This window comes from Phocoena phocoena, chromosome 1 (assembly GCF_963924675.1).
Source record: "Phocoena phocoena chromosome 1, mPhoPho1.1, whole genome shotgun sequence".
Lineage (NCBI taxonomy): Eukaryota > Metazoa > Chordata > Mammalia > Artiodactyla > Phocoenidae > Phocoena > Phocoena phocoena.
In genome coordinates this window covers 17,849,462-17,875,849 of record NC_089219.1, presented here as the reverse complement: position 1 = coordinate 17,875,849, position 26,388 = coordinate 17,849,462, and the positions used below count along the sequence as shown (strand labels likewise).

Sequence of the window (26,388 nt, the reverse complement as noted above, 5' to 3'; positions counted from 1 at the left end):
TCAGGCTTTAGATGCTTGGTGCCATTTATATATCAGGGTGGTACCTAGGACTTGGTGGATCAAACACATCTGACCTACCCATTCAAGTCCAGGGCCAAAGAAAGGAGCTCTTGGTGACATCGCTACTTGTTTTGATTACACAGCTATCAGAGCTGATGGAAGTGACCCTCTTGTCAGGAATTTCATTTACTTTCCCGTCAGTTACATATACTCTATATATGATGGTCACATAAAGAACAGCTCAAAGCAATGCTGAAATTTTGCTTGGTGTTAATTCCCGCAGTGATGTTACAAAAGATGGTTCTAAATTTGGTGCTCCTTTAAAAAGGAAACAATCACATTTTCAATATGAAATCTACAAAGTTATGAGATCTTCACTGATCACAGATGCAATATGAATGACTGCTTTTCCTGGAGTACAAATGGTGATATTTCTACATGTGGCTTCTAAAATGCCTAGCAGGAGGATGCTATAGCAGCAAGAGGGGCCAGATCACATATTCCTCTACAATAGGATAGAAAGTGCCAATACGCCAAGTTTGCAAATGGTACAGATTAAAGCTCTTCCAGTGTCAACTGGATGGCTTGCTTTAGACAAGCTCTAATCTTTACAGCTAGAGTGACAGTTACATAGGGAAGTTCATAGTGAAAAAGTACACAGCACTCAAAGGCTCAGTATCTGGGGTCCAGGGTGTGTGGTACAGAAATATTTAAAGGGACACTGTCAAGGTTAGAGGGACCAAATTTGAACTTTTGTTTCTTCCCTCTGTTTGCTGAGCAGCCCACTTGATTCGTTACACTTTCCCCTTTAGTCCACCCACATCCCCGACAAAAAACTTGACTTTTTACATGCGCTTTCAATGACAAATACTCAAATGGCACCAGCCCAACATACAGGTGCAACTCTACAACAACAAACCAGTGGGAATGTATGATGGACGGGATCTTTGGAAGGGAAAGATTTAAGTCTCAAGCTTTTAATGGGTTACTGTAAACAGTGAGGAAAATGAATTGAAAAATTATGAAAGAAAAATACCTTGACAGTGTCCTTTTAACCAGTGCAGCAGAGAGAGAAATAAACTGTAAATAAGAGCCCACAGCCAAGCCAAGTTTCGTTTTTAAGACGGCAGTAAAATCAAGGCTTTAAACACACAGCATGACAGAAGCGTTGTGAGCTCAGAAGCTGCAACTACCACAGAGATAAGGAACAGACTGTACAGAGACTAAAATGAGAGAGTCAAGGCACAGAAATGGGCAAAAGAAAGGCACTTTGGGTGGGGGTGGTAAAGGGAGACAGTGCAGAAAGCAGAGAGGAATAAGCAAAATTCAGTACAAGAGAAAAAGAACAACAATCAAACCAAACAAACACCAAACCAAAAGATCACTGCTGCATCTGATACCAGAATGACATGACTGCATCTCCAGGACACCCCCTCTAACTCAGGGCTCCCGTCAGCAGTCAGGTCCCATCCATTTTCTGCTAAGCAGTTATAGGAATGTTGTCAGTGACACCAGGGGTAGCTTTGAAACCTGGATTTTTTCCCATTAATTTTAAAATTACGCTTTAAAATTAAAGAAATATTTGGAAAATAGTAAATAAAATACTTGTCTATTAGGACACCAATACTGACTGGGAGAAAACTAAAATGTGTTTTTGATGTATTTAAACCTTGACTCTGTTTCTAAAGTTAATCTATTAGATATATTCTACTTGACACACTCAGACAATGACAAGAACTTTAGCAACTGACTACCCTAAGCACCCCCTACATACCTGTTTCAGGTCACTTCTTTCCCTTTGGTGAGAACCCTTGGACTCTGTTAGTTCCACAAATAATTATGAAAGGATGTTGAAATACTGGCAATCTCTAACACAAGTCACAATAATTTTAGTTTAACCTGACCATTCATTCTTTTTTTAGAAAATAAATTTATTTATTTATTTTTATTTTTGGCTGCGTTGGGTCTTCGTTGCTGCGTGGGCTTTTTCTAGTTGCTGCGAGCGGGGGCTACTCTTTGTTGTGGCGCGCAGGCTTCTCATTGTGGTGGCTTCTCTTGTGGAGCAGGGGCTCTAGGTGTGTGGGCTTCAGTAGTTGCGGCACACGGGCTCAGTAGTTGTGGCTCACAGGCTCTAGAGCACAGGCTCAGTAGTTGTGACACACGGGCTTAGTTGCTCCGCGGCATGCAGGATCCTCCCGGACCGGGGCACGAACCCGTGTCCCCTGCATCAGCAGGCGGACCCTCAACCACTGCGCCACCAGGGAAGCCCTGACCTGACTGTTCTATTGTATATTCTTAAATTGCATCCTCAGAAAGGAACTCAGCAAATGATTACCAAGGCTTAAGCACCACATTTTACGCAGCTGGATTTTTTATTACAACACAGTGACAACACATAACAGCAAACGAAGAAGCAGTCTTTCGGGAAAGGACCTTTGATACAGTTTCCTAGCAAAGAATCAAACAAAAAGGCTATTGCTTGAAACGGATTTTATGATTTTTCAAAACCATTTATTTCTCAATGAAAGGCTCCAAATAAATGGTTCCTTCAAGACTAAAAATTTGGTGAGTCTCACTCCTCTAAATGGGGTATAATCCTGACTGTTTTGATCCTATTATACGCAGCATCCATATATGGAGGATGGATTATATGGAGCATCCCTGAACATGGTCTGGGTGGGGAAGCCTGTGTGACTGGCTCATGCAGAATAAATTTTGGGAGAGCCAAACAACTTTCTGGACACAGTCCATGATTCTGTAAGAAATCATCTCAAAGGAAGGACAGCTCTCCTTAGTTCTACCTCTGGTTGCATTCTATCATCACAAGCTTGGTAGGTCTTCAAAAACATTGCCCATCTGTCATACTTCCAGTCTGCATAAGTTCTCTAGCAGCAGAGCAAAAATGGAGTTAAGTGTACCTAGGTTCCAGGTACTCAAAGTTCTGAGATTTAGCCAGAGAAATGCTCAGAAAGAATTACACGTTGAAGAAAGTTGTAATGGCAAAATCTGGCCAACAGAGGCCACAGTCAACCTCCACCTCTCCCATCCCCATGCACTTCTACAATTACGGTAAACGAAAGATTAGTGGAAAAAGAAATTTACATCTGAGGAGTTTCTAACCCAGATTCCCAAATAGCTAAGGGAAATGAGATATTGTTATTAACCCTGAAGGGAGAATAAGGACAACAGGTATATCCTTAATTCAAATAAAATTCAATGTGATTCTATAAATGGAGACTGTTGCCTCCCTCTCCTTCTTTTACCTCATAAGGAATCTTTTAGGGGATGTAAATAACTGACTTTCCTAGAGCAGGGACTAAGCCATGTGGAGAAGGCACACATGGCATGTCTAAGGAGTGCACCCCAGCAACTTCTAGCACATAGCAGAGGTGCTCAGTAAATTCTTGTTAAATAAATTAATATAGTTTGGAAAAGAAAAGTCAGTATTATAACTATATTTGAGGGGAAAAAACTTATTTTGCAACTTCAAAAACATTAAAGGAAGGCATGAGATTTTTACATTTATAAAAAGCAGGGATTGGCAGTCATGATTTTAAAGGGTAGAGAAAGACTTCATTAAAGATACCAAAGATGTTTCCAAAAAGGAAGATGAAAACTGAAACGGCCAGGATACCTCTATCAAAAGTATAACCACTTAAGCACCACTCTCTATGAATAAAAGTGGAAACTTGCTAAGTTATGGTAGGTACTGAGTGTATCCAATCAATGGTATTTCTAAGAAGCCTGGCATGCGTTACCTTTCAAGTGTTATCTTTCTTCCTCATAATCAGGTTCTGTTTCTCTAAGTAGTTACTGAGTCTTTTGATCTCACTTAATAATCACACACACACACACACAGAGTCTCTCTCTCTTACACACTCACTCACTTCAGATACCTTTTCATTACTCAAAAAAAGTCAAACACAAAACTAGAATCTAAAGCCCCCAAGTTACTAGCTATATAGGAGATGCAGAAAACACTCACAGTCATTTCTCCAGTCTCCCCCACCAATCCATGTTTTCAGTCCTCTCACTGGTGACTCCCAAAATGCTCCTGAGATATGAGTTACCCTATTTCCCAACCGTACCCATATCTATTTAAAACTGCATAATTCAGAGGATAACTCCATCATCAGTTAATCTGAGGGCACCTGCTTTATTAGCTCTGATTATTTTGTTTTGTTTTGTTTTTGCGGTACGCGGGCCTCTCACTGTTGTGGCCTCTCCCGTTGCGGAGCACAGGCTCCGGACGCGCAGGCTCAGCGGCCATGGCTCACGGGCCCAGCCGCTCCGCGGCATGTGGGATCTTCCCAGACCGGGGCATGAACCCGTGTCCCCTGCATCGGCAGGCGGACTCTCAACCACTGCGCCACCAGGGAAGCCCTCTGATTGTTTTTATAGGCTTGGAAGATACTTCTATTTATAAGAATATCCTATAGTAGAACCAGATTAGAAAGCCCTGTTCTAGTAAACCAAAGCCATAAAATAAGCTTCCTTTGTCAAAAACAAACATACAAGCTCAATATACTAGCTGCCAGTCCAGGACCAGAGAGAAGAGAGAGGCAAACTCTTTCAGGGATTCTTGTGACTGTTATTAAAACAATAACAAGGTAACAAAACAAAAACCACTTACTACATGATTTTTTTTCTATAGCAGCAAAATGGCTGAGTATGGTGATATGTCCTTAAGACAATATTACAAATGATATTAATAACTCTGAGTTAACTTCTGGCCTTGTATAGGATGGAATAATTAATTTCTATGTACTAACAACAGAACCATCAAATCAATCACCCTCTTTTCCACTGAGGCTATCCACAGAGAATGGAGGAACACATCCCATTTCGTTCAACGGTTCACTGAAGAAAAATCAATGGCTGAGTGAATATCATCACTCTAGGTGGGCCTCCTTAGAATAACTATTAAAAGAAAGCTCTCTGAGAAGGAGACTCAGCTGATGCAGTCACACTGGCAGTCAGAACTGCACACTCACCCCTGCCCCACCTTCCCTGAACTATCAGCTGGGCAGAACAGAACAAGTGCGGGCATTAAAGCTGCAACACCAGACAACGGACCTTGGCTCTACAACTTATTGACTATAATGATCTCAGGGAAACATGCATGTGCTTTAGATTCTTCCCCTGCAAAATGGGAGAATGAAGCAACTGACTGAGCTATTCCTTAGATTTCTAAAGCCACGTCACATATCTGTGATTATAAGCATAAATTAACCAGGCTATAAGCTCTTAGTGCTTGTCATATAAGCCAAAAGCCAGTCTACTGGTCACCGGTTGTCCATTCCTACTCTGAGCTAGACCACTGGGAACAGCATGATTAAAAAATATTAATACGTCTTCTCATGTTTGATTGACTAACTTAAGGCAAGCAGAACTCAAAGCTGCAAAGAATTTTTTCCCAAATTTGAGAATGCTTAAAGAATCCTCCTTACCATTTGGCTGCTTCACCAAATACAAACAAACAAACCTAGAAAAATCCTATAAAGATCAGAGTTGAATGACAACAAAATGCTGAAAACCACACACCAGCTTAACAACTGTGTACCAAAATGCTACTCAAAGGGCTGGTCCTGGTGAGATAAGGAGCTTATGCCAGAACATAAACTAAATGCACCACCACTTCTTTCGTTGACAAAGTCTTGTTACCAAAAAAAAAAAGTCATCATCTGAACAAACATCGTGGTTAAATGATGTGGTTTATTTACATTCTGGCACAAGATATTAATCTCATCCCATACTAGTAACCAAGAGTTCATGGATTGGCAGCTGGCTATAGGCCACACTTCAGCAAATATTGGTATGTTATTTAGAGACAAGTGTTTTAAAAAATGTTTTACAGCTTATCTAATACCAAGAAAGCAGACAATTTCTTTGGATATCTCTACTAGGAAAAAAACCCTCACTTTTTACTGTTAGAAAGACTAAATGAACCTGCTCTACATTCAGGAAAGTCTAAAGAAAAAGATAGTGTCTCCAAGATCAGTGATAATCTTTGGTTTGGATTCCATTACTTCTTGAGGACTAATGTAGTATCTACTTCAGAGACCCTGCTTCCTCAATTCAATTCTCTAAATTACTGTCTATCTACCTTAAACACCTACCTGGTCATGTCACTTCCCCTGCTCTCAACAAGACTGGAAAAATGGGAGTCCATTATAGTACTCTTTCTACTTTTGTATATGTTTGAAAATTTCTATAATAAAAAGGTGGGAAAAGATAATTATTTGTGTACAAGTACCACCAGACTACGGGGTCTTACATGGCAGGGACTGTCTTATCTCTTTATCTTTTACAGGTCTTTGCAGGGTAAATAGAAGTTTATAGAATTGTTGAATTAACCTCTACTTCATCCTTTTCCTTTCTACTTCGTTTATTTTGCCAGAAGGCTGCCCGCCCTTTCCCCTCACCCCCCAAAAAGCCCTGGGAGGAAATATGGATCCAGAATGGTGGGGATGGGAACCAAAACATTTCCTAAAAGTTTGTACTTCTCTGATATGAACTGCATATCCTAAAGATAGACAGGAAAAGGTGAGGATGTCCCATGGGACCTATCACACAAAATTCTGGAGTCGGAATCTAACCACTTTTAATAACAGTAGGCTAAACTGCCATATACATAGCAAGCTTCTCCTCCTTCAAATATAAAGATGATAGTGTGTTTACAGCCTGAGAATTGTAGACTCCCTCACTCCTAACAGGGGAGTTGGCAAAAATTCTACTGAATACAAACTTTTGAGTTTCACAGACCCCTAAAAATTAGGACTGACTTACATAACCTGTAATACAGCTGTTAAAACACTCTCACTCTCCCATACTGAATATCACTTCCACACTATCATACCAACCACAGGAAGCTCCTAGGCCTCTGATCAACAAACACCTTTACCTACCTAAGCATCAGGTTAGTACCGCCATTTCGCTATTAGCCCATCAAAAACTAAAAAACTCAACAGGCTAGCTAGCCTAATCTTCATTATTTAAAGATAAATGCCTAAAAAGGCATGTATAACCCCTTCCTATACAGCTCAGAGTTAAGAAACAATCACAATAATGTCACACCATTTCTACTCTCAGTTCATATTTATATGTGTGTATATTCATTCACATATTTCCCCAAAATTGTTTTCGACTGAACCAAAGAAATTGTGAAAAGTAGTTTGTTGTCAACTTACAGCTTGTCCATTAGCTTCATAAAGTGGGCATTTTTGCTTGATCTTGGCCAGTTCCATATTTACTTGCTTGCTAACCACAGCCATGGGATTCCCTCCTAGAAAAAACTCCAACAATTAAATTCAACATACCTATGAAAAGAGAACAAAAACCTCAATGCAAAAATATTTTTACTCAAAATTTAAAATATCAAACCTTAGGGTACATGAATTATATATCAACAAAATGCCCAAAGTAAAATAAATATTTAAGTTAAGCATAAAGAAGAAAGCAAAACATTACCTATTACCAAAAATTAGTTAACATTACAGACCCTTCTAGATTTTATGTGCATAAAATTACAGACATATACATACAAAAGGATCATAACACATGTATTGTTCTGTGATCTTTTTCCAACTTAGCAACAAATGTGGACATAATTTCATGTTAATATGCAGCTACATAATTTTTAGTGGCTGCATAGTTCTCATTGTATAATAATTTAATCTTTTAATCTGTGGTTTCTAACATCTGCTACGTCACTGTCCAGTTGTCTATTTTCTTAGGATAATTTCCTAGAACTGGATCCGCTAGGTTAAAATCTATGTACATTTTAAATTATGCTCATATTGATGTATCTTTTCAGGAAGACTATTTGTCAATTTACCTCTCACTAATACTGAGAACAGTATCCTAACCAATATATTTTAAAATTGTATCTATAGCTTTAAAATATAAGATTAAACAGGGACTTCCCTGGTGGCGCAGTGGTTAAGAATCTGCCGGCCAATGCAGGCAACAAGGGTTTGACCCCTGGTCCGGGAAGATCCCACATGCCAAGAAGGAACTAAGCCCATGCGCCACACTACTGAGCCTGCGCTCTAGAGCCCGTGTGCCACAACTACCGAAGCTGGTGCACCTAGAGCCCGTGCTCCACAGCAAGAGATGCCACTGCAATGAGAAGCACGCGCACCGCAGCAAAGAGTAGCCCCTGCTCGCAGCAACTAGAGAAAGCCCGCGCGCAGCAACAAAGACCCAACGCAGCCAAAAAAAAAAAAAAAAAAAAACCATACATACATATATATATATATATGTAAGATTAAACAATTTTATGAGTCTCAGACCTTGTATTACAGCACAAAACTAAGAACTACTTACCAAGACCTGTTACTACCATGGCTCCAAGATCAGCTACATAGTTTCCTTTGCGAAATGTAGCAACTCGTCCACCCACACGATCCTGTTTTTCAGAAATTAAATGGCTAAAGTCATAAATTCTAGTTTAACCATAATAACCTGGCAAGGTACCATCTCAGGGCTCTTTGATAACTTAAAAAGAAAGGTGTAGTTAGAGTTTACATGGAGTACAATGTGAGCACAAAGAGCAAATGAACTTTTAACTATTTGAGAGAGTGGTAGGTAATGAATGACATATAAAAGGAACAGAATTAAGTTATGTGAGGTAGGAAACAATTTGACACCCAGAAGACATACTTAGTTACTGGTACTATTAGCCACCTACCCTAATGTCTCTAACGCCAGTTGTACAGGCTGAGCAAGGGCCACTCACATAGAAAATATCTGTTCACAAATTTCAACACTAAAGGCCATTTTTCTACCATCATGTTCTGACTCTTGCCCCACAGTGTCAAAGTCAGCTGTGAATGATTTCATATCTATCTGACAAATGCCTCTCCAGTGCAGCCCCATGCCCAAGGGCAGAGTGTCTACTGAGCATGAACTGTTGACAATACCTCTCATTTCTACACAGGCCCAAGTGTTATCTTTGCTGACTGTAGATTTTCAAGTATGGGGAAATCTTACTGAGCTGCGGTGATACTTCAGTCATGGATTACATGAGAGTACTCTGTAAACTCCAAACAAACAAATGAAAAAAAGCAAAACAAAAACCTGCACACATGGGTAGGAATCATAATGATCCCATTATTCCTTGCTGTATTCTTTGTACATAGGAGACAGAGGGCACACAAATGTTTTCTGAATTAATGAAAAAAATATTAAAGTAAGACTGTATCAGGAATTATTTAATTTTGATCTCTCCATACTCTATTTGAAAAGAACATTTTAAAAAATTAGGAATTTGTAAAAAGCAATTTAGATTGCTCTGCACAAAACATTTTGAAAGCTTTTATAAAATTTTAGATTGTTCAGGTTATGTTAGAAGTGTTTTGTTTGGTTTTTGTTTCTTTAAATGGTAGGAGTCAAGGGAGGTCTTTAAGCCACTGAAAAATAATAAATCTCAAAAATTACTCATGAAAATGATTTGAATAGTAACATCCTAATGGGATGTTCTTTTTTTCCACTCTGTGCCATCATCCCCACCCTCTTTCAGTTTCCATTTCTCTCTCTAGGACTAATGATAAGGAGCCAATATCTTGGCTTCACCAGGCTGTAAAAGATGGCTGCTGTCTGAGAAGCAACTCCTTTCCGTTTACAATCAAACAGAATACAATTCACTCTGTCCCACCACTAAAAATAACTGCATCCTGTAAAGGGTATGCCCGAGAAAGCCCCCAAATTGAAAGTTAGCTGCAAGAAACAATGACCTGAAAATATACATCAAAGGGCTATATGGATTATTTATAAACTCTAAATACTCACTGAGCACTCTGCAAAGTTTTACTGTCAAAAATGCTTTATCCAATGTAGTTAACACTGTCAAAATACTTTGAGTATTATTTAAATCAGTTTGGTTTAGTTCAATTTGTAAGATTCCTTAATTTGCAACAGATAATTTCCTTACCATATTTCCATTAAGCTGGGCTTCTAAACCCAAAATAAAATTCTTACCCTGGCTTCCAGAAGTGTGACATCCATTCCAAAACTTTGTAACTGACGAGCTGCTGCCAAGCCCGAGACCCCAGAGCCTATAATGATTACCTTTCCTGTCTTTTTAGCTAAAATTAAAAAATGAACAAAAATTAAAATACTTTGTTGTAGGTTTAAGAGTTATTTGTTATTTTTTTATCAAGAAAATTTCTAGGTTCTTAACATGTTATGATGTCTCACAAAGTAACAATTCAGAGTTATTTTCAAAATATGAAAACTATATGAATACAAATTAGTAAATATCTGAAACTTATAAACTTTAATTCAATGTTGAAAATTCATAAATGAAACCCTTTATCTTAAGATTTACTTTTTCATTACCTCAGCCATGTGCTTCAGCGTCTGTGACCCTCGGTTAATTTATTATGAATAATCTCCCACATTTACCTCACAATTATACTTAGGACAATTTGAGCAGTCAACCAATCGATTCTTAAAGCTATTTTCTTTAAGCTCTACTTCTGCAGTCTTTAGTTTCCTTTTATGAAAAATTATTAAAGCATAAATATAAATTTATTATAAATAGATAGATGTGTTAATTCTCAAAATATCCCTATCTTCTGATTCCTGGCAGACATTATCCAGACACCATTAAAGGGGTAAAAAGCATTTAAAAAATAAAAATGCAACCTTTAGCATTGCATTAAAGAACTGGTTAATGAGAGAAAACAAACTTCCTACTTTATAACTGATTTTTTTCATAAATTTTACTTTAATTGTTTTTTCTTAAATTGGAAATTCAGTATCTTTTACCAAGTATTTATCAAACCAGAAATTATAGGAAATTCACATTTACAAAGAGATTTTACTTTAAATTTGACTTACAAGAAGATAAACTTGGGAATATTTTGGTTCTAAATATGGATTTAGAAATCAAAATAAAATGCTAAAAAGCCTGCTGGAACCTAATTTAAAACCATAAAATTCATTGGCCAGGTCCTTACTTGGGAGGGGCTTTATCCTCTTATAGATGCCGAAGTTGATAAGACCGTGACGCTCTAAATAACTGTGAACTCGGTGGACAAGCACGGTATCACCTACAGAAAAATGGATTTTAAAACATGTTTATCTTTTTAGCACTTTAAATGGAAAACTCTTAACTCTTCTTCTATTTCTCCATCATGAAGTCATTCTATTCATCTTTTCTATAAGCTTCAAGTCATGTGACTCCTTTAGAAAAGTGATTCTTAGAACTATTAATCTGTGTGGTAGTCCAAAATGCATATCACATAATTTCGAATTTTTAAAAATGACATCCCATTACAGATGAAATGAAGGACAAAACCAACCCTTTTAAAAGTAGTATTATGCTCATTTACTTTGGCAGAAACTTTACAAGACTGCTGGTGGCAAGTGGGAAATGAGAAAGCCAGATAGACAGGCTGAATGCCAGCAAAGTACTATGTGGATTAAAGCTGGAACATAGGTCTGGAGAAATTATTAGCAATCTCTGAACTCACTCACCTGTCAACACAATTAAAAAATCAGAAAAACAATTACAAACACACAAAATAGTTTTGCTGCAAGGCTCATTTTTGCATAGCACAAGAAGATGAAAATTCATTATCAAATTCATTATCAAGGAACCATGAACACACTACTTACTGTTGTAAGGCGCTTCTAATTGTTGGAGAGTAGCTTCAAAGGTCAGCTGAATCTTTGGATTATCTAACCACAACTGCAACTGTATTTAAATGATAGAAACTGTATTACAATCAAATAGACATATACCATTTGATCACTTTAAAATATCTTTTTAACTTTAAATCCTCAAATATAGGTTTTCCTTTCAGTGAAACAGTAAGGGTTATATTCCTGACAAAGAAACTAATGAAACACAAAACTATGTCAAATGAGTGAATTATTAAAGAAGCTAGGAGATAATTTAGCCTGCCTAGTAACTTGCCAAGATCATACAGCTGGGGAGCAACAAGAATTTAAACCTGGGTTAGATAACTCCAGAGACCGAGTAGATACAAAATCAAATGATCAATCAGATATGTGGGGAGGTGTGTGTGCAAAGGATAACTCCTCAGTTTTGGGCTTGCACAACTAAATGAGTTGGTATGCCATTCACTGAATGAGGGACACTGAAATAAGAGATAATGAGTTAAGTTTCAAGACAACAAGAGGAGGTGAAAGACTGGCATCTAGATACATAGCTGGGGTTCAGAGGAGAATTAAGGTTTAGAGCCACTTGCTTATGGGTGATAACTGAAGCCAAGTGTGTAGAACAGGGCTCCTAGTGGGAAAAAACAGGGGAGAGAGGAGAGGACCTTAAGGAACTCTAACCAGTTCACATAGTGGCCTGTTAAGGATAAGGCTATAAAGCATTCAGAGAAGACAACCAGGGAGGCAGGAGAAAAACTAGAATAATGTGTTAAGCTAAGGGAGCTGTGTATTTCAGAAAGGAGGAGTCAATCATTTTGAATACTGCTGAAAAACCAGTAAGATGAGGAATAAAAAATATTATGGTACAATCAATGGGCTCTAACATGAATTCTTTTCAAACTGAATATATATCTACAAAATGTAAGACCAGCTGAATACCATCATATTTACATCTTAGCTAAAAGTTAATAAAGACTGCTCCATAAACAAGTTTCAAAGAAGGAACTAAAGTGTAAATAAATTCAGGGCTTCCCTAGTGGCACAGTGATTGAAAGTCCGCCTGCCGATGCAGGGGACATGGGTTTGTGCCCTGGTCTGGGAAGATCCCACATGCCACAGAGCGGCTAGGCCTGTGAGCCATGGCCACTGAGCCTGCGCGTCTGGAGCCTGCGCTCCACAACTGAGAGGCCCGCGTACCGCAAAAAAAAAAAAAAGTGTAAATAAATTCAATTACAAAGAGATATGACCAAATCCATATGGACCCTCTGCTTTTCTCTGTGGCCACTGTCAAAGGAAAATGGAATTCCTCAAGCACACAGTGGGCCCAAGTCCATCACTCCTCAACACAAGCCTTCTTCCTCCTTCCATCTTATAATATAAAGGTCAGGTCATAGGTTCTAGTTGAATAATCCTAAAGTTGTGATTTTAAAATCTGGAAGCAAAAGATGCAGTTTAACACGAGAGAACTGACACAATTCTTACAGGAAAGAATGACTTAAGTTCCGTTTTATAGCCAGAGACCACAACTCTAGCCTGGGCTAGTCCTTCCCCAAATCTGGATTTCTGGTCACAGGTAATGAATCAGAGAAAACAGAGATCACTATAAATCCACCACTCAAATTCAAGTAAAAAGTAAAAACTCCCCTCAGGATGAAACAAAAAAATGACAATTTTGTCTGAAATCCACTTAGAACAAATGTTGACATGCTACACAAAGAAGCTGATTCAATTATAAGACAAATCAGCCTCAGAAATGCACATTAAGAATTTTCCATTCACTTTAAAAAAATCACCCATTTTCCTTCACAAAAAAGAACCTTTATTCTGTACTACAAAAACCTACCAATCACTCTAGATGAATGGCATTTAACAATCCAAATTTAGCAGTAGTTTAGCAATGTAATGGTCAAAATAAAGACGTTAGTGGTGGCTAAAAAGACATCTCTGAGCTATATCCAAAATAACTGAAATTACAACATGAATTTCTTCTACTTTGTATCACTCCAGAGTACAATGAATATGTTCTGAATAGTATATAAAGAATTTCTGATGAATAAAGGACATTAAAGAAAAATTCAGAGAAGAAATACAAATGACTAATAAATGTGAAAAAGCAATCAGTCTGGGGCTTCCCTGGTGGCGCAGTGGTTGAAAGTCTGCCTGACGATGCAGGCGACACGGGTTCATGCCCCGGTGCGGGAGGACCCCACATGCCGCAGAGCGGCTGGGCCCGTGAGCCATGGCCGCTGAGCCTGTGCGTCTGGAGCCTGTGCTCCGCAATGGGAGAGGCCACAGCAGTAAGAGGCCCGCGTACCGCAAAAAAAAAAAAAAAAAAAAAAAAGCGATCAGTCTAAGTAATCAAAGAAATGGAAAATAAATGAAATGATTTTGGTCTACTACAGCAGCACAGATTATCACCGTTTTAATCACAAAAACAGGACAGGGTAATGAGGGTGCCAACTGGGTCAGCCTCTCTGGGAAGCAATCTGACAACATGTATCAAATCTTTAAAAGCGTTCATACTTTTTGACCAGGTAGTTTTCCTTCTAGAACTCTATCCTAAGGAAATAACCAGAGATAAGAGTCAAGAATGTATAAAGCTGTTCAGAGCTTCATTATAATAAGCAAAAATGGACATTTAAATGCCCAACAGTTAAAGTATGACCCAACTGTCAGACAAAAAAATATTTTGCCGACATTAAAATCAATCATTTAGCCAAAGGAGGAAGATGAACCAGATGAGAAGAACAGAATAAGGGTTTCTCTTACCCTGGGAAGGAAAGACAAAGTGATTATTTTTAATGAATTATTAAAAAAAAAAGTGTGTAAAGATTCTTATTGTGTGTTTATGAGGTTATGAGGAAAGAAAAGGATCCCAAGAAGGCATGGAAGTAGGATCTCAATTTTGTAAAAACAAAAATTAAATATACCTTTAAAAAAATACCTGGAGGATAAAAACGCCTAATTTTTAACAGTGGTTATCTCGGAATAGTATTACAGATAACTTAAAAATTCTTTCCTCTCTATTTCCCCCCCCATATTCTATATAAAAGTAATATGTACCTTTTACAATTCAGGTGGAAAAAAGCTGATTGGAAACTTACTGTGCGGTTTCTAATGAACAGAAAAACCTTCTGGGTCTGCTGTGGTCCACTGATGATATCTGGAAAACAGGCTGCTTCTTGAGAAGTCATTCGGTCATGAGGAAGTCTACTCTGGAAAGCTGCACCCTCCACACCTAACAAAGAAAAGCAAAGGACTTCTGGGAAAAGTGAAAGTGAACACAAAACTAGGGATAATGATTATGCCTCAAACTCCTTTCTTGCCTGAAGAACCTCTGTAAAGCTTTGCCTTATTTGCAGACTGATCTCACTTCCTTTTTTAAAAAAACTTTCAATTTGCTCAAAAGCTGAAACATCCTTAGGATTTAGTCATTCTTTTCAGCTTAACATTCCAAAAATCAGTTAACTAATGAGTGAAACAATATAGCTTATAAAGCACAAGGCATTTAGAATATTTTCTTCATCCACAAAAAAACTTTAAAATATTGGAGGATACTCTAATTAAAATTAGCATTACTGATAATATACAATAAAATTTAAAACTAAAGAACCAGAGTAAAGGAAAATACACTAACGAAAGCAAAAGAGGTTATGGAGTGAAAAACACAATCACATGCCTTCTTTTAGGACTACAGCAGGGAACATGAAGAGGACTCTAAGGTTTAATAACCAACACATGATTTCATAAATGGCACCATCCATCAGTTCTCATAATTCAGTGCTGGCAAGCAGTGAAAGAAACTAAGCAGACTACAATGAAGAGACAAAAGAAAGCAAGGAATTCGCCTTTTCTGGCAGAAACATTAGAAATGCTTTACTACATATTGCAAGTAAAATATTTTACTGCATGTACTATATAGTAATATATATACATAGTATATATATAACTTATATAACAAGTATAATTCTTAAAATTGGGTATTAAATTGATATTTTTATAAGCTGATGGTTAAGTACATCTTTATAAGATGTCCTCAGAAACATTCACATATATTTTACTTTTATTTCTAAGATGATCTCTCCCTGGTGGTCTAGTGGTTCGGATTCGGCGCTCTCTATCTAAGATGATCTTACAAATATATACTTCCATCAGCTTCTGAACATATCAAGAAACAATTTAAAGAGTTTCAAAATTCAATACCACTGAAGTAATTATATAAGTAACAAGACAGGCACCAGATATCCATATTTAATCATTTTAAAGCACATAAAACAAGAAGTTGGAAGCACTGATAATGGAAGCAACTTTAAAGGAAAGGCATTAGTAAGATTAGGAGAATAAAAATAACAAGGCAGAGACCTTCAATATGGTGGAGGAGTGAGACGTGGAGATCACCTTCCTCCCCACAAATACATCAGAAATACATCTACACGTGGAACAACTCCTACAGAACACCTACTGAACGCTGGCAGAAGACCTCAGACATCCCAAAAGGCAAGAAACTCCCCACATACCTGGCCATGTGGCTGACAGGGTCTTGGTGCTCCAGCCGGATGTCAGGCCTGTGCCTCTGAGGTGGGAGAGCCGAGTTCAGGACATTGGTCTACCAGAGACCTCCCAGCTCCACATAATATCAAATGGCGAGAGCTCTCCCAGAGATCTCCATCTCAACACTAAGACCCAGCTCCACTGAACAACCAGCAATCTACAGTACTGGACACCTTATGCCAACAACTAGCAAGACAGGAACACAACCTCACCCATTAGCAGAGAGGCTACCAAAAATCATAATAAGGTCACAAATACCCCAAAACACACCACCGGATGTGGTCCTGCCCACCAGAAAGACAAGATCCAGCCTCATCCACCAGAAGACAGGCACTACTCCCATCCACCAGGAAGCCTACACAACCCACTGAACCAACCTTAGCCACTAGAGGCAGACACCAAAAACAACAAGAACTACGAACCTGCAGCCTGCAAAAAGGAGACCCCAAACACAGTAAGTTAAGCAAAATGAGAAGACAGAGAAACACACAGCAGATGAAGGAACAAGGTAAAAATGTACCAGACCAAACAAATGAAGAGGAAATAGGCAGTCTACCTGAAAAAGAATTCAGAGTAATGATAGTAAAGACGATCCAAAATCTTGGAAATACAATGGACAAAATACAAGGATCGTTTCACAAAGAGCTAGAAGAACTAAAGAGCAAACAAACAATGATGAACAACACAATAAATGCAATAAAAAAATTCTCTACAAGGAATCAATAGCAGAATAACTGAGGTAGAAGAACAGATAAGTGACCTGGAAGATAAAACAGTGGAAATAACTACTGCAGAGCAGAATAAAGAAAAAAGAATGAGAAGAATTGAGGACAGCCTTAGAGACCTCTGGGACAACATTAAATGCACCAACATTCAAATTACAGGGGTCCCAGAAGAAGAAGAGAAAAAGAAAGGGACTGAGAAAATATTTGAAGAGATTATATTTGAAAACTTCCCTAATACGGAAAAGGAAATAGTCAATCAAGTCCAGGAAGCACAGAGAGTCACATAAAGGATAAATCCAAGGAGAAACACACCAAGACACATATTAATCAAACTGTCAAAAATTAAATACAAAGAAAAAATATTAAAAGCAGCAAGGGAGGGCTTCCCTGGTGGCGCAGTGGTTGAGAGTCCGCCTGCCAATGCAGGGGACACGGGTTTGTGCCCCGGTCCGGGAAGATCCCACATGCCGTGGAGCGGCTAGGCCTGTGAGCCATGGCCGCTAAGCCCGCACGTCCGGAGCCTGTGCTCCGCAATGGGAGAGGCCACAACAGTGAGAGGCCCACGTACTGCAAAAAAAAAAAAAAAAAAAAAAAAAGGAGCAGGAGCAAGGGAAAAACAACAAATAACATACAAGGGAATCCCCATAAGGTTAACAGCTGATCTTTCAGCAGAAACTCTGCAAGCTAGATGGGAGTGGCAAGACATATTTAAAGGGATGAAAGGGAAAAACCTACAACCAAGATTACTCTACCCAGCAAGGATCTCATTCAGATTTTACGGAGAAATTAAAACCTTTACAGACAAGCAAAAGCTAAGAGAATTCAGCACCACCAAACCAGATTTACAACAAATGGTAAAGGAAATTCTCTAGGCAGGAAACACAAGAGAAGGAAAAGACCTACAATAACAAACCAAAAACAATTAAGAAAATGGTCACAGGAACACACATATCGATAATTACCTTAAATGTAAATGGAATAAACGCTCCCACCAAAAGACACAGACTGGCTGAATGGATACAAAAACAAGACCCGTATATATGCTGTCTACAAGAGACCCACTTCACACCTAGGGACACATACACTGAAAGTGAGGGGATGGAAAAAGATATTCCATGCAAATGGAAATCACAGGAAAGCTGGAGTAGCAATTCTCACATCAGACAAAATAGACTTTAAAACAAAGACCATTACAAGAGACAAAGAAGGACACACATAATGATAAAGGGATCAATCCAAGAAGAAGATATAACAATTGTAAATATTTATGCACCCAACAGAGGATCACCTCAATACATAAGGCAAATGCTAACAGCCATAAAAGAGGAAATCGACAGTAACAGAATCATAGTAGGAAGCTTTACCACCCCATTTTCACCAATGGACAGATCATCCAAAATGAAATAAGGAAACACAAGCTTTAAATGATACATTAAACAAGATGGACTTAATTGATATTTATAGGACATTCCATCCAAAAACAACAGAATACACTTTCTGCTCAAGTGCTCATGGAACATGCTCCAGGAAAGATCATATACTGGGTCACAAATCAAGCCTTAGTAAATTTAAGAAAATTGAAATCATATCAAGTATCTTTTCTGACCACAGTGTTGAGACTAGATATCAATTACAGGGAAAAATCTGTAAAAAATACAAACACACGGAGGCTAAACAATACACTACTTAATAACCAAGAGATCACTGAAGAAATCAAAGGGGAAATCAAAAAATACCTAGAAACAAATGACAATAAAAACATGATGACCCAAAACCTATGGGATGCAGCAAAAGCAGTTCTAAGAGGGAAGTTTATAGCAATACAATCCTACCTCAAGAAACAAGAAACATCTCAAATAAACCACCTAAACTTACACCTCAAGCAATTAGAGAAAGAAGAACAAAAAAACCCCAAAATTAGCAGAAGGAAAGAAATTATAAAGATCAGATGAGAAATAAATGAAAAAGAAATGAAGGAAACAATAGCAAAGATCAATATAACTAAAAGCTGGTTCTTTGAGAAGATAAACAAAATCGATAAACCATTAGCCAGACTCAAGAAAAAAAGGCAGAAGACTCAAATCAACAGAATAAGAAATGAAAAAGAAGTAACAACTGACACTGCAGAAATACAAACGATCATGAGGGATTACTACAAGCAACTATATACCAATAAAATGGACACCCTGGAAGAAATGGACAAATTGTTAGAAAAGCACAACCTTCCGAGATTGAACCAGGAAGAAATAGAAAATATAAACAGACCAATCACAAGCAGTGAAATTGAAACTGTGATTAAAAATCTTCCAACAGGGCTTCCCTGGTGGCGCAGTGGTTGGGAGTCCGCCTGCCGATTCAGGGGACGCGGGTTCGTGCCCCGGTCTGGGAGGATCCCACATGCCGTGGAGCGGCTGGGCCCGTGAGCCATGGCCGCTGGGCCTGCACGTCCGGACCCTGTGCTCCGCAATGGGAGAGGCCACAACAGTGAGAGGCCTGCGTACCGCAAAAAAAAAAAAAAAAAAAAATCTTCCAACAAACAAAAGCCCAGGACCAGATGGCTAAACAGGCAAATTCTATCAAACATTTAGAGAAGGGCTAACATCTATCCTTCTCAAACTCTTCCAAAATACAGCAGAGGGAGGATCACTCCCAAACTCATTCTACAAGGCTACCATCACCCTGATACCAAAACCATACAAAGATGTCACAAAGAAAGAAAACTACAGGCCAATATCACTGATGAACATAGACGCAAAAATCCTCAATAAAATACTGGCAAACAGAATCCAACAGCACATTAAAAGAATCATACACCATGATCAAGTGGGGTTTATCCCAGGAATGCAAGGATTCTTCAACATATGCAAATCAATCAATGTGATATACCATATTAACAAATTGAAGGAGAAAAACCACATGATCATCTCAATAGATGCAGAAAAAGCTTTTGACAAAATTCAACACCCATTTATGATAAAAACCCTCCAGAAAGTAGGCATAGAGGGAACTTACCTCAACATAATAAAGGCCATACATGACAAACCCACAGCCAACATCGTTCTCAATGGTGAAAAACTGAAACCATTTCCTCCAAGATCAGGAACAAGACAAGGTTGCCCACTCTCACCAGTATTATTCAACATAGTTTTGGAGGTTTTAGTCACAGCAATCAGAGAAGAAAAAGAAATAAAAGGAATCCAAATCAGAAAAGAAGTAAAGCTGTCACTGTTTGCAGAGAATCCTAAAGATGCTACCAGAAAACTACTAGAGGAAATCAATGAATGTGGTAAAGTATCAGGATACAAAATTAATGCACAGAAATCTCTTGCATTCCTACACACTAATGATGAAAAATCTGAAAGAGAAATTAAGGAAACACTCCCATTTACCACTGCAACTAAAAGAATAAAATACCTAGGAATAAACCTACCTAAGGAGACAAAAGACCTGTATGCAGAAAACTATAAGACACTGAAATTAAAGACAATACAAACAGATGGAGAGATATACCATGTTCTTGGATTGGAAGAATCAACATTGTGAAAATGACTATACTACCCAAAGCAATCTACAGATTCAATGCAATCCCTATCAAACTACCAATGGCATTTTTCACAGAACTAGAACAAAAAATTTCACAATTTGTATGGAAACACAAAAGACCCCAAATAGCCAAAGCAATCTTGAGAAAGAAAAACGGAGCTGGAGGAATCAGGCTCCCTGACTTCAGACTATACTACAAAGCTACAGTAATCAGGACAGTATGGTACTGGCACAAAAACAGAAATATAGCTCAATGGAACAGGATAGAAAGCCCAGAAATAAACCCATGCACATATGGTTACCTTATTTTTGATAAAGGGAGCAAGAATATACAATGGAGAAAAGACAGCCTCTTTAATAAGTGGTGCTGGGAAAACTGGACAGCTACATGTAAAAGAATGAAATTAGAACACCCCCTAACACCATACAAAAAAATAAACTCAAAATGGATTAAAGACCTAAATGTAAGGCCAGACACTATCAAACTCTTAAAGGAAAACCTAGGCAGAACACTCTATGACATAAATCACAGCAAGATCCTTTTTGACCCACCTCCTAGAGAAATGGAAATAAAAACAAAAATAAACAAATGGGACCCAATGAAACTTAAAAGCTTTTGCACAGCAAAGGAAAACATAAACAAGATGAAAAGACAACCCTCAGAACGGGAGAAAATATTTGCAAATGAAGCAACTGACAAAGGATTAATCTCCAAAATTTACAAGCAGCTCATGCAGCTCAATATCAAAAAAACAAACAACCCAATCCAAAAACGGGCAGAATACCTAAATAGACATTTCTCCAAAGAAGATATACAGATTGCCAACAAACACACGAAAGGATGCTCAACATCACTAATCATTAGAGAAATGCAAATCCAAACTACAATGAGGTATCACCTCACACCAGTCAGAATGGCCATCATCAAAAAAATCTAGAAACAATAAATGCTGGAGAGGGTGTGGAGAAAAGGGAACCCTCTTGCACTGTTGGTGGGAATGTAAACTGATACAACCACTATGGAGAACAGTATGGAGGTTCCTTAAAAAACTAAAAATAGAACTACCATACAACCCAGCAATCCCACTACTAGGCATATACCCTGAGAAAACCATAATTCAAAAAGAGTCATGTACCACAATGTTCATTGCAGCTCTATTTACAACAGCCAGGACATGGAAGCAACCTAGGTGTTCATCGACAGATGAATGGATAAAGATGTGGCACATATATACAATGGAATATTACTCAGCCATAAAAGAAACGAAATTGAGTTATTTGTAGTGAGGTGGATGGACATAGAGATTGTCATACAGAGTGAAGTAAGGCAGAAAGAGAAAAATAAATACCGTATGCTAACACATATAATATGGAATCTAAAAAAGGTTCTGAAGAACCCAAGGGCAGTACAGGAATAAAGACACAGACGTAGAGAATGGACTTGAGGACACGGGGAGGGGGAAAGCTAAGCTGGGATGAAGTGAGAGAGTGGCACGGACTTATATATACTATCAAATGGAAAACATAGCTAGTGGGAAGCAGCCACATAGCACAGGGAGATCAGCTCGGTGCTTTGTGACCACCTAGAGGGGTGGGATGCGGCGGTGGCACAGGGAGGGCGGGAGGGAGATGCGAGAGGGAGGAGATATGGGGATATATGTATATGTACGGCTGATTCACTTTGTTATAAAGCAGAGACTAACACACCATTGTAAAGCAATTATACTCCAATAAAGATGTTTAAAAAAAGAAGAAGAAGAAGAACAAAGCAGGTAAAGATGTAACTTAGAAAATTATAACTAAGCTATTGAGGTGTTGTTTTCACAAAGACATCCAAACACTATCTAGGAAAAAATAATGGTTAACAAGAGGTTAAGCAAAAATGTCTAATGCTACTGTGGGCTGTACATTAAGAAATACTGTTGTTGGAGACAAGAAGAAAAATTCATCCATTCACAATAGATTATGAGGGCACAAATACTGTATTCACAACAGTAGATCAAATCAATAATCCTCACATTTAATGAATCTCAACCTAAAATTAAAGACTGTCAGGAGAATTAATTACTCCTTAAGGAAAAAAATAATCAGTAACAGCCATATTGTGGAGGGTGAAGCATGAAATTAAGGCATGAAAAGAAGAAATGCTGACTATCAGACGTATAGGTTATTTCAGTAATTTGAAAGCTTCTAAAACTATACAGCTTTTTTTTTTTTAATTTATTTTTTGGCTGTGTTGGATCTTTGTTGCTGCACGTGGACTTGCTCCGCGGCATGTGGGATCTTCCCAGACCAGGGATCAAACCCATGTCCCCTGCGTTGGCAGGCAGATTCTTAACCACTGCGCCACCAGGGAAGCCCCAACTATACAGCTCTGATGTCCCCAGTCCTGTACCCCCAAATCAAAATAAACAAACAAAAAACAAAGCCAAGTCCCAAAACATGTCACATTTATAAGAAGCATTATCTACCCAATAATCCTGAGTATTTGGAACAAATACCTCTTAATAGGGTACTTCTTGGTATATTTCATGAGTGTATACTATTAATAAGACAACCAATGAACTCTGTAAACTCTACTTCTCCCTCCCCAAAACAGGGTAGTTTTCTTTCTTAGCTATATTATCTTCTATATATATGTTTAATAAGTGGTCAATGAACATCAATCCTACTGCAAAATACTATTGTCAATGACAGCCAGAAAAATCATGTGGGGAAAAAGCACTAAATTTTACATTATATTTGGTTCCTCATTCCAAGTGTTCTTATCAACAGAAATCGCTCCAATATAGTTGGCTAATTTGGGAAATATGTAACAACTAAGAAATTTTATATCAGTTATGACAGTTTTAAATTATCTTTGAATCAAACATCAAAAGTTTAACAAAAGGAATTAAAGAAGCCAAAAGTTGTAACATTAATGTATATGTGGAATAATACTGTTCTCCATCTCTCTTCTATATAACATCGGAAAACAACCCCAATTATTCTTAAAAATAAATTTTTAAAAAATGAAAAATGGTCCCTAAAAACTCAGTAATTATTGCCTTCCTTCTGGTTTTTAGGGATGAAAATTACTATCCCAAAGAAGGAAACCATTATCAAAATCAAGGTGAAAAGTGTGCAAGATGAAAAAATCTAACTTTTTTCCAAGGAAACAAAAAATGTTAATTTGGAACTTAAACTGCTCAGAAGCTATATCAAAACATTCTTTCTATAAAATATTTCAAAATGAACTAACAAACCACTCTGGATAATCTAACTCAAGTATCTCCTTTAGAGGGAAGAACCTTACAGAATACAATTGTCTTCAGTATAATATCCTGATTAAAAGTAGCAGTAGTACATATAATTCAGAAGTATTTACACTTGGCTCTGGAATACAGTTTTATACTTTGGTGTTTGTGTGTACTTAACAGAGTCTGGTATTCTGGAAATTTAGAATATTTCAAAGATGTTACCTAAATTTTTTAAAAGCCCCAAGGCTGCCTACATACCAATCTTGCCCTCTGTTCAATTCCTCTTTCTCACCACTTAACACAGGAAATTTCCAGCATCACCTTTCAAAATGCAGTCATGCTAAAGCATAATTGCCTTTTCTAATGGTCTGATTGGCTAATGCTTTCTCTCAAAACACAGTAAAAGTAGTTAAATATTTAAGGGACTAATTTAGATCTTTCCGGATATATCAATTAGGCAGAAAAAAGGAGGGGGGGAAGTGAGTATATAGGACTGCTATTCCATGAAATCATTTCCCCCCAATTCTGATATGATACAGGTAGCATCTTGAGTGAAGTAAGAGAGATATAACAGAAAAGAAGGCCTCCATGAGTTTCTTGCCTTTTTCCCCCCTTTATTAACGTAGATAAAATGAACTACAATTAGATTTCTAGCTAAAGAGGGAAAACAAGAGCCTGATAGGATGCACATATAAACTTCCTAAAATCAGTAAGTTTAGATGCACCATATCCAGTCCTATAATAGTTTAAAAATAAAAGAATAAAGAATAGGGAGAGAAGAGAGAAAAAGGAAAAAGAGGAGAAGCCTATGATTTCTTATGCTTTAGATTTTTTATTTTTAGCGTAAACGCACACTTTAAATGATTCTATAAGGGAAGGTGTAAGGAATAGTATACGCATAAGAAACGAGACCTCTGGGTTCTCACTCCTCCACAGTTGGGTATATTCCTGGTCGAGTCATTTAACTTTGTGTTTCAGGACCTGATAAAACAGGGGTGATACAAATACCACCTGTTTGAAGGCAGAAAGCTAGGCAAGACGACCTCAAGTTCCCTTCTAACTTTCAAGATTTAGGATGTAAACACCAACTTGCTATGATTTTTTAAAAGTCAAGATGTGATCCTGGTCCCAAGATACTCATGACAGTCATTTGGTTTTGTTAAGAAAATAACATTGATCACTTATAAGCATACGTTTCTAACTCTGGCTGATCATCTCACAAATACATGCTTCTGAACAAGGTGAAAATCTAAAGAAGAGACCTTGAAGGGTTCAGAATAGTCACCACCATTCCTGGAAACACTTAAAACTCATGTTCTACTAATATTAAGTCAGTAGCACCACAGTTCTATAAGAAAGTCTGCTTTTACTTTCAGCAATACAACATGTTGTTTATTTAAGCAAAAGAGTAAACTTATTTATTACTCATGTAAAAACAAAACAAAAAGAAACAACAAAACTCAATTTATTTCTTCAAGATTAAAGCTCTAAAGGCTATCCCTGACCCTCAACAGTTCCATGGAAGATCCAATTGTGCATCATTTGATGAAAAGCATTCTTGAAGATTTATCTGCCAGATACAGACTCTGAAAGAGAATTTTAACTCCTCTAAGACAACCATGTACTGATTATCAACCTCCAATCCTTCAAATAGCATTTAAAGAAGTCTACTTCTAACATTCTGGATCCCCTAAGTACTAATTTCTGTATTAACACTGAACTATTTTTGATCTAAGAGAGTAAAATACAAAATATTCCCTGGACCTGCTGTACACAAACTATAATAAATAATTTTAAAGTAGACTTAAGAGTTCAAAAGTGACAAACTCCATAAGTGATACCTATTCCAAGTCTATCAAAATGTATATATAAACTAGTTTTGAGCACTGGCACACACAATTGCATCCTTTAAGAGGTAAAGGATGAAATCCAGATATTCTACTTTGGATTCTTGGAACAAACTTTAACTGTTCCAGATAGGCCCCTATAAATCATTTAACCCTTTACTTTTTCCAAAAGTTAAAATCTCATAGTTTGGTCTGAAAAGAAACAGCACTTCAAGCAGACTTTTTAACAAAGATTAATTTTCATGTGAGAAGCAAAATGTTTAAACTGCAAAATGATTAACTATGTAATGTTAACTGAAAAAACTGTATCCAATACCACTTAACAACCATTTCTCTTGCCCACATAGTTCCTCTGACTAATCCTAGAAGGCCTTTCCATCCTGTTTTTCAGCCTATGGCTTCCCCTCTGTGTATAAAGTTATTATTCTTTGTAAAGGTCCCATGATTTCTAAGTCTATGTTTTATATCATGTTTACTTTTACTATAAAGGCTGCTGGGGAGAAAAGTACCCGCCATCTCCTCAAAAACATGAAGAAGAGTGGAGGGCTGAGATCGGCCTGAGGACTTCAAAAGGTTTTGCTTGCCTTTGTTCTGTCTACATTTTCTCCTATTATACTACTCTGTCCTGTGGGTTAAAGTTCCCCTGCGCTTCTGGCTAAAATGTGGGTACTACAGCCAAAAACACTTGCAAGCATCAAACCCTGACTTGGCGGCTCTTGCTAAGTGGCAAGCATCTAATGCCACCCTCACCTGATGCTTGGCCGTCTCCATACCCTCCAGAACTGTCGTCTTGAAGTCCTCCTGCTTGCCCTGTGGAAGGAAAGAGGAGAACTCAGGGACCTTACTCCATAA

At 37.8% G+C, this 26,388-nt stretch overlaps 1 protein-coding gene across 3 annotated transcripts in view; it reads right to left on the bottom strand.

The window, feature by feature from the left end:
* KDM1A (lysine demethylase 1A) overlaps window positions 1-26,388 on the bottom strand; it is a 64,821-nt gene that overhangs the window by 16,026 nt on the left and 22,407 nt on the right. The window contains exons 3-10 of one of the 3 annotated variants that reach the window (XM_065893108.1): window positions 26,287-26,346; window positions 14,736-14,869; window positions 11,626-11,704; window positions 10,965-11,057; window positions 9,982-10,088; window positions 8,329-8,410; window positions 7,191-7,285; window positions 1,037-1,048 (exon numbers count right to left, since the gene is read on the bottom strand). In XM_065893108.1, coding sequence (XP_065749180.1) covers window positions 1,037-1,048; window positions 7,191-7,285; window positions 8,329-8,410; window positions 9,982-10,088; window positions 10,965-11,057; window positions 11,626-11,704; window positions 14,736-14,869; window positions 26,287-26,346 — 662 coding nt within the window. The remainder of the gene's footprint in view (window positions 1-1,036; window positions 1,049-7,190; window positions 7,286-8,328; window positions 8,411-9,981; window positions 10,089-10,964; window positions 11,058-11,625; window positions 11,705-14,735; window positions 14,870-26,286; window positions 26,347-26,388) is intronic. The other 2 variants (XM_065893116.1, XM_065893124.1) reach the window with 2 other exon arrangements.